Below are 9,467 nucleotides of genomic sequence, written 5' to 3'. Positions count from 1 at the left end.
GATCTCGCGAGAGCAGTGAGGTGAATTCTCGCGAGAGTGGGGCGGGCTGGAAGATGGCGGCGGTTGGGGAGGCGGGAACGGCGGCAGGTGGAGCGGCCGCGGAGGAGGACGTCCCGTCCGGACCCCGGGCGCCCGCCGGCTGCGGCAGGTATCACCGGAAGAAGAGGAGGCTTCGGTGTAGGGTTGAAGGGCCATACTGGGGCTGGCATCATGGGCTCAGAGACTTGAAATGAGAGGAGGCGGAGCCTGAGCTGTTAATGGGGGAGGGCGAGAGAGAGAGAGGCGTGGGGTCAGGGGGCGGGGTTTGGGAATGAGTGGGAGCCCGGGGTCAGGGGTGGGAGAGAGTCCGGGATAGGTTTATCACCAGGGGTCGGGAGGGTAGGGGGGAGGGAGCCCGGGGATAGGTGGCTGGGGGCAGAGGGTGCAGGGAGCCCGAGGCCACGGTGAGTAGGGTCAGGCAGCAGGGTGGGGAAGCCATGTGATCAGGGAAGGAGAACACATGTCAAAAGAGAGACAGCACAAAGTTTACAGGTTAGAGGGAGCGAGAGCACATGTGTCATGGAAGGGCAAAGGCGTTGGGGTCTGAGGGAATGAGAAGCACAGGGTCATCGCGGGGAGTGAGATATTTGGGGTCAGTAGGACGTGATCATGATTTTATAGAGGGCATGAAGTGCGATGGACAATGGTCTGTGGAGAGCGTAGGGACAGCATGAATCGAAGACTGGGCAAGATGGAATGGAGTAGGAGGACCAACTGGAGTAAGCAGAGTACATAGGCCAAGGGATGGGGGACAGGTGTCAAAGTTTTTAACGTTTGTGTAAATGTGTTGGGCTGCACATTACATTATTGGTTGCATTTTGATCTGTTTCAGTGATTCTGCGATGGCAGATGTAACTGTTAACATGGATACAGAGATGTCTGGTTGTAAAGATATTGTAAGTATGGTAGTGTTTCTGAATGAGTTTGATCACTGATTGTTTGGTGTGTTTGTTATCTCTGTCTGTGTTTACAATCATGATTCCTTCTTTGATTCTCCCCCTTCACTCTCACCACCCAACCCTCTCTCTCACATTGACCTTCATTTGCAAATGTTAGCTCAGGGATGACTCGTTTATAATTCTAAAATCATCATCTTGAACACTTAAACAAATGCATGAAGCAGTCTGTTGGGTCACAAATCTTAGACTGGCCTGTTGAAATGTGCTTGAAAGTAACAACTTTGAAAGGTTTCCATCTTCACCCCAAATGGGCCTTACCTGTAAATCTGAATTTTATCTTAAGGAGCTGGTAGGATGTTCACATATAGTGTGGTGAACAATTTGGAAGGGAGCTTGGAGGCTGTGATATTCTCATCACCTACGTCTTTTGTTCAGACCATACAGCTGAAGGATTGGCGAGTTGCTGCAGGGAGGGATTTGTTTTGAAACCTGTAGTGCCATACTATGTGACCACCCATTCTCAAGCCACATGGCTCTCTTTGCATAGTTGTGACATGATGGGCTGTTGATTGCTATATTAATTGCTTAGTTTGTTAAACTCATGTATGTATGGGTTGAACTGCCATGAGTGCTGCTCAGTTCCCTCTTCAGTAATCGAACCATGTGTTACATTTCCAGGAGGTATCTGCTGACAGCACTGAAGCCACTGATACCCAACAGGCAGGGACAATAGAGGAGGAATCTGTACGGCATCTTGGTGGAGTGGAGCTCCAGTGTGGAATCTGTGTAAAGTGGTTTTCAGCAGAAACATTTGGCCTAGACACAACGTATGTAATAAACTTCTTGCTTTCCACGGTTCACAGGTTCCTTCCTGTATCAAGAATTCCATTTAAAGCTTGTTGCCTTGTGTATTTAAGTTGGGGTATTATTTCTTAGTCAGTTTAATCTGACTAGTCATTTTAATTTGAATCCATGACTTGAACCCACTACTTTGCATTGGATGGATCTGGGGACAACTCATACATACCTTGTTCTAAGCAGTAGAATTAAAAAGCAGGGAAGTCATGTAAAATTTATTTCAATCTTTGGTTTAGCCAAACAGAGTTTGATTTCCATTATTCTAGTGAAGAGTGCTTTGCATTCTAGGACTGGGGTGTCAGCTCTTTCTCTGTAGAAAAGTCAGAGAAATTTAACAGTGAAAAGACAGATCATTAGAAAGAGGTGACATGGGGTCAAGAGGTGTCAAATATTGTGGATAGTGCTAAGGAACTGCAAGGGTAAAAAGACCCTGATGGGAGTTGTATATAGACCCCCAAACAGTAGTAAGGATGTAGTCTGCAAATTAGAGTGGGAGATAGAAAATGCATGCCAAAAAAGCAATGTTACAATAGTTATGAGGGACTTCAATATGCAGGTAGATTGGAGAATTCAGGTTGGTAATGGATTCCAGGTGGGGTAATTTCTAGAGTGCCTATGAGATGGCTGTTTAGAGCAGCTCATGGTTGAGCCTATTAGGAGATCAGCTATTCTGGGTTGGGTATTATGCAGTGAACCAGAGTTGATTAGAGAGCTTAAGGTTAAAAAACCCTTGGGGAAAAGTGATCATAATATGATTGAATTCACTGTGAAATTTGAGAAGGAGAAGTGAAAGTCAGATGTATCAGTATTACAGTGGAGTACAGGGAAATATAGAGGCATGAGAGAAAGGTTGGCCAGGATTGATTGGGAAAAAAGAACACTGACAGGGATGATGGCAGAGTAGCAATGGGTAGAATTTCTGGAACTATTTTGTAAGGTACAGGATATATACATCCCAAAGAGGAAGAAGTATTCTAAAAGCAAAATGACACAACAGTAGCTAACAAGAGAAGACAAAGCCAACATAAAAGCCAAAAAGGACATATAATAGAGCAGAAATTAGAGTGAAGTTACAGGATCGGGAACCTTTTAAAAACACAACAGAAGGTAACTAAAAAATATTCATTAAGAAGGTAAAGATGGAATACAAAAATAAGCTAGCCAATATTATTAAAGAAGATATCAAAAGTTTCTTCAGATACATAAAGTGTAAAAGAGAGTTGAGAATGGATATCGAACTGTAGAAAAACGATGCTGGAGAGGTAGTGATGGGGATAACAAAATGGCAGATGAATTGACTAAGTATTTTGTGTCAGTCTTCACTGTGAGTGACAGTAGCAGTATGGTGGAAGTTCCAGGAGACAGTGTCATGAAGTGAGTTAAGTTACCATAACTAGAAAGGAAGTTCTTGGGAAACTGAAAGGTCTGAAGCTAGATAAGTCATGGACCAGATGGTGTACACCCCAGTGTTCTGAAAGCAGTGACTGAAGAGATTGTGGAGGCACTGGTAATGATCTTTAAAGAATCACTGGATTCTGAAATCGTTCTAGAAGACTGGAAAATTACAAAGGTCACTCCACTCTTCAAGAAGGGAGAGAGGCAGCAGAAAGGAAACTATAAGCCAATTAGTCTGATCTCAGTGATTGGGAAGGTTTTGGAGTCAATTATTAAGGAGGTCTGAGGGTATTTGGAGGGACGTGATAAAATAGGCTGTAGAGAGCACAGATTCCTCAAAGGAAAATCTCACCTGGCAAATCTGTTGGAATTCCTTGAAGAAATAACAAGGCAAATGAGAAATGGTTGATGATTTTCAGAAGGCCTTTGACAAGGTGCCACACATGGGACTGCTTAACAAGCTACGAGTTCATGGTATTACAGGAAAGATTCTAGCATATGTAAAACAATGGCTGATTGGCAGGGACCAAAGAGTAGGTATAAAGGGAGCCTTTTCTTGTTGTCTGCCGATCACTAGTGGTGTTCCACAGGGGTCTGTGTTGGGACTGATTCTTTTTATGTTATATGTCAATGATTTAGAGATGATGGGATTGATGGCTATGTTGCAAAGTTTGCAGATATGAAGATAATTGGAGAGGCAGGTAGTTTTGAGGAAGTAGAGAGGCTACAGAAGGATTTAGACAGATTAAACAAATGGGCAAAGAAATGGCAGATGGAATACAGTGTAAGAAGTGTATGGACTTGCACTTTGGCAGAAGAAAAGGTTTACTGTTTTCTAAATGGAAAGAAAATACAAAAATTTGTGAATCCTTCTGCAGGATTCACTAAAGGTTAATTTGCAGTATGAGTCTGTGGTCAGGAAGGCAAATGCAATGTTAGCATTCATTTCAAGAGGACTAGAATATAAAAGCAAGGATGTAATGTTGAGACTTGATAAAACACTGGCGAGGTCTCAATTGGAGTATTGTGAGCAGTTTTGGGGCTCTTAGAAAAGATGTGCTGAAACTGGAGAGGCTCAAAAGAGGTTTCCAAAAATGATTCCAGGATTGAATGGTTTGTCATAAGAAGAGCATTTGATGGCTCTAGGTCTGTATTCACTGGAATTTGGAAAAATGAGCAGTGATCTCATTGAAACCTACCTTAATAGAGTGGATGTGGAGAGGATGTTTCCTATGGTGGGAATATCTAAAACCAGAGGACATAGCCTCAGAATAGAGGGGTGGGTGAATCTGGTGAATCCTTTGCCACAGACAGCTGTGGAGCCCAAATTTTTATGCATTTAAGGCAGAGTTGAATAGATTCTTGATTGGTCAGGGCCTGAAGGGAGGCAGGGAGAAGGCAGGAGTTTAGGGCTGAGAGGAAAATTGGATCAGCCATGATGAAATGATGGAGTAGACACAATGGCCCAAATGGCATAATTCTGCTCCTATATCTTATGGCCTTAAACTCAAGCAGTGCTTTGAGTCAGAAGTAGACCCTGGTAAATTCAAAAGGGGATTTATATAAAAAAATAATTGTCCAGGGCATGTTAGAATGTGGAATGCACCACTGCAGTGAGTTGAGCTGATTTAGGCTGAAACATTGAAGGAAGAGCTAGTTATAAAGGGCTGAAAAGATTATGGTGTTTGGTGAAGAGGGTTCAGGAAAGGCTCTTGTGAAGGCATTGACCATGGGCTGACTGCCCTTTTGCTCAACTGGGGACAATATAACTGCTGAGTTGCACAAAGAAGAGTACGCATTGTTGTTTTAATGGGGATCTATTCTGATCCACCAACCCAGGTTAGGCTTTCTCCCTCTTCTGTTGCAGAAGTGTTGTCAGTTCTTTGATGCATCTCACTTAGCTGGTTGTGTTTGACAGTTGTACTGAGAAGTGGGTCAGTAGATGACAACACCACTGAGCCAGGTGCTGCATTTTTTTTTTGGAGTTAAAATCAACTAGTGATGTAATTGGCATTCTTTCACCCTCACAAGCACTCATATGCCCCCATTCCCCTCATATCATCAGAGGAGTTTGAGGCTGCCCTTGGATTTATCTGTCTACACGAGTAAGGTGGAATCATATGCATGATATGTACTGTAGTTTTTAGAGGTTTTGTATTTCTATTTCGTTGGTTGTTCCAAAACTCTTCACCACCAGAGGTCATGCGAGGAACCAGATACAGTGAGCCTTCATCTTTTTGTGTTCGGCACCAGTCTTTACTGTTCTCTCCCGGTTACGTTTGTCCTTTCTGAACTGGGTAATGTTGTACGTTGCCAGGTGAGGAAAGACAAATAGGTTTTCTGTGGTGAAAAGCAAACCAAGTGGGTGTTACCAGTCTGATACTACAGTGTCATTTTCAGAGTGTCAGAATTTCTTTCCACATTTAAAAAATGTAAATAAGAATTTACAAGGAGGGATTTGAATCAGTCATATAACCACTCCACCTTTGTGTCTTATTTGTGCTGGTTGAAATAAGATTACCCTGAAATCCTTCATATAGATGCATTTATGGGTTGTAACTAATTCTGATTAAAACGGATTATGGCTGGAGTTGCTCGACAGGTCACAGCCTCTATGGAGAGAGAAACAGAATTAATGTTTCAGGTTCATTATTTCATCAACCTGAGATGTTAACCATGTTAACGCTCTGCTTGACTCATTGAGTGTTTTCTGCACTTTTTTTTGTCTCCTATTTCCTGCATCTGTAGTTCTTTTGTCTTTCATTTCTGACCTTTTTTTTACAGCTCTTGCCTCCCGTTCATGACCAACTATATTTTTCACTGCAACCAGTGTCACCACAGTGGGAATACATACTTTCTCCGAAAACAAGCAAGTAAGCTTACAAATTCAGCAAAACCTCATTTTGTTTGATTGTTGGTTTAAAGTGTGATTAAAGGTATTGGGTGTTGACTATGCTGTGAAAATTAGTAACAATGATTGATTTTGTTTGATGTGAAGGTCCTAGAACTGGATTTAGGGAAAAATTGCATCACGGTAAGGTGCTATGTGGGGCAAGTTAATATCCATCATTTCTTCCATCTAGCCTCCTGGGTTCCATTCCCCTTACTGGCTTTGTCTGACAGAGATTTATAAATGTACCAATACTTCCAGTTGATCACCATGCTCAACATCTTTGTTGGGAAGAACTCCCAAGAGAGGAGCCATTCAGCCTTGAGTGTTTGTAGATTCCCACTAAAACCAAAAGACATTAGGCCATTTGACCCATCAAATCTGTTCCACCTTTTCATCATGGCTGATTTATTTATTCCTCTCAACCCCATTCTTCCCCCTTCTGTCTGCAACCTTTGACACCCTTACTAATCAAAAACCTATCAACCTCCAGTTTAAGTATACTCAATGACTTGGCTTCCACAGCCATCTGTAGCAATGAATTCTACAGATTCACCACCCTCTTGCTAAGAACTTCCTCCTCATGTCTGTTCTAAAGTGACATCCCTGTATTCTGAGGCTGTGTCCTTTGGCCCTAGACTCTTTCTCTCCTGCCCCCCCACTCCTACTGTAGAAAGCATCCTCTTCACTAACATTTTTTTAATGAGGAACAGCTTACAGTTTGATTAATCTGGTCAATCTCAAAAATTATTCAATTGAACTCTTTTCAATGAAGTTAAACACCAGTTAGATCATTTCTTAAACTTATATCTTTAGGAGAAATCAAATCCAGAATCTACAAACTGCCCTTATAATTGAAGCCTTTATGCATTCCTGCTTTCACTTTTTTCGTTTCAGTCCAAATATCTTTGAAGGACACAGCAGCACAGGCAGAGAAGGGGATGAAAACATAAGGAGCGACACTTGTGTTCATTAGCTGGGACATTGCTTTATAAAGTAATGTTTATGCCACAGCTGGAATATGCATTCTGATCTGTTCACCACATTTCAGAAAGGACTTGATTGCATTGGAGATGGTGAAGGGGAGATTCACTGGGTCGTTGTCTGCTTAGAATATTTTGGCTGTGAGGAGAGGTCAGATAGATGGTGTCTGTTTTCTTTGACGCAGAAGAAACTGGAGAGAGTTGCTGAAATTAAAGATTCTCACTAAGACCATGAGTCATAGGAGCTGAATTAGGCCATTTGGCCGATCAAATCTATTCCACCATTAATCATGGCTGATTTATTATTCCTCTCAACCGTATTCTCTTGCCTGTAAAATGCATAAGGTAGATAGTTTTAAAAAAATTTGCACAAAACAGTGTGTCTAGGACTAGATGGCTATGGACATGTCCTACTGAGTGTGTTCTAGAGTCATGAAACATGTTAATACCTTTTCGTACAATAGCATCTTGGCCCATATAATTCTATGCCTAGGTAATTCAAGTGCTCATCCAGACACTTTGTAACTGCTGCTAGTGACTGTTTCCATCATTCTCAAGAAGTTTATTCCTGATGCTTAACACTGTCTGGTTGGGAAAAGAACCCCTCAGAATCCTTGTAAATCTCTAACCCTTATCCTAAAGCTATGTCTTCAATTTAATCTACCTCTTCTGTGGGGAAAATATTCCTGCAGTCTACTTTATCTATATCCTTCAATTATATGTAGCTCAGTAATGTCTTATAGAGGTGATAATCAATCAGGTATGATCGAATGGCGGAGCAACCTCGATGGGCAAAGTGGTCTAATTCTGCCCCTATGTCTTATGGTTTTTTAACCTTCTCCACTCCAAGGATAATACTTAAGCTGAAGTAGTAGCTGAAATACTACATCACACTTGTATCTGGATGAAGCTATATCTTAGGCATTTCACCATCACAACAATATCGCTCTGTAGCCTAAGAATAAGCTGAATACACCCAAAAGCTTGCATCAATCTCCATGATGTGTTAATTTGATGATCTTGCTTCCTATCTTCACATCCAGATGATTCATATATATTACAAGAACTTAGATCAGTACCCTCAGAACAGGCCCTCTGGCCCATGATATCTCTGCTATCCTTTTATATTAAATGAGTCTGTCCAAGTGCTTCTTAAACTCTATTATTCTTTCTACTTTCACCACCATCCCAGGCAGCACATTCTAGGCACATATCATTATGTGCTTTTTAAAAAAACGTGCCCTGCTGGAGGACTGGAGAATGACAAGTGTAGTTCCACCTGGGAACTATAGACCGGTGATTCTTGCATCGGTGGTCTGCAAACTACTGGAAAGGATTCTTAAGGATAAGATCTACGAGTATTTGGAGAAGTACAGTCTACTGATGGATAGTCAACATGGCTTTGTGAAGGGAAGATCGTGCCTCACAAGCCTGATTGAGTTTTTTGAAGAGGTAACAAAAGAAGTTGATGAGAGTAGGGCAGTGGATGTGGTCTACATGGACTTTAGCAACGCATTTGACAAGGTCCCTTGCGAGAGACTCATCCAGAAAGTCATGAGGCATGGGATGAGTGAAACCTTGACTGTTTGGATAAAAAAATTGGCTTACAGAAAGAAAGCAGAGGGTAGTTGTGGAAGGAAAGTATTCTGCCTGGAGGTCGGTGACTAATAGAGTGCCACAGGGATCTGTCCCGGGACCCCTGCTATTTGTGATTTTTATAAATGACCTGGACGTAGAGGCGGAAGGATAGGTGAGTAAGTTTGCGGATGACACAAAGATTGGAGGAGTTGTGAATGGAGCTGCTGGTTGTCGAAGGTTACAAGAGGATATAGACAGGCTGCAGAGTTGGGCAGAAAAATGCAGATGGAGTTCAATCCGAAGAAGTGTGAGGTGATGCACTTTGGAAGGGCAAACCAGAAGACTGAGTACAGGATTAATGGTCAGTTGCTTAAGAGTGTGGATGAACAAAGGGACCTTGGGGTTCAAATCCATACATCCCTCAAGGTCACTGCAGGGGTTGATAGGGTAGTTAAGAAGGCGTATGGGATGCTAGGCTTCATTAACGGGGATTGAGTTCAAGAGTAGAGAGGTCATGTTGCAACTCTACAAATCTCTGGTGAGACTGCATTTAGAGTATTGTGTTCAACTCTGGTCACCTCATTATAGGAAGGACGTGGAAGCTATGGAGAGGGTGCAGAGGAGATTTACCAGGATGTTGCCTAGATTGGAGAACAAGTCATATGAAGCAAGTTTAGCAGAGCTGGGACTTTTCTCTTTGGAGCGTAGAAGAATGAGAGGGGACTTGATAAGAGGTCTACAAGATTATGAGAGGCATAGATAGGGTGGATAGTTAGTACCTGTTTCCCAGGGCGCCAGTAGCAAACACCAGAAGGCATATGTACA

General features: G+C 42.3%; 1 protein-coding gene across 5 annotated transcripts in view; it reads left to right on the top strand.

The window, feature by feature from the left end:
* The first annotated feature begins 14 nt into the window (after nt 1-14).
* ash2l (ash2 like, histone lysine methyltransferase complex subunit) overlaps nt 15-9,467 on the top strand; it is a 38,408-nt gene continuing 28,955 nt past the window's right edge. For all 5 annotated transcript variants that reach the window (XM_059965928.1, XM_059965918.1, XM_059965909.1 and 2 more), the window contains exons 1-4: nt 15-148; nt 872-935; nt 1,617-1,765; nt 5,976-6,064. In XM_059965928.1, coding sequence (XP_059821911.1) covers nt 54-148; nt 872-935; nt 1,617-1,765; nt 5,976-6,064 — 397 coding nt within the window. In that variant the 5' untranslated portion in view covers nt 15-53. The remainder of the gene's footprint in view (nt 149-871; nt 936-1,616; nt 1,766-5,975; nt 6,065-9,467) is intronic.

Source organism: Hypanus sabinus, chromosome 1 (assembly GCF_030144855.1).
Source record: "Hypanus sabinus isolate sHypSab1 chromosome 1, sHypSab1.hap1, whole genome shotgun sequence".
NCBI lineage: Eukaryota > Metazoa > Chordata > Chondrichthyes > Myliobatiformes > Dasyatidae > Hypanus > Hypanus sabinus.
This window is presented reverse-complemented; position numbering and strand designations above follow the sequence as displayed.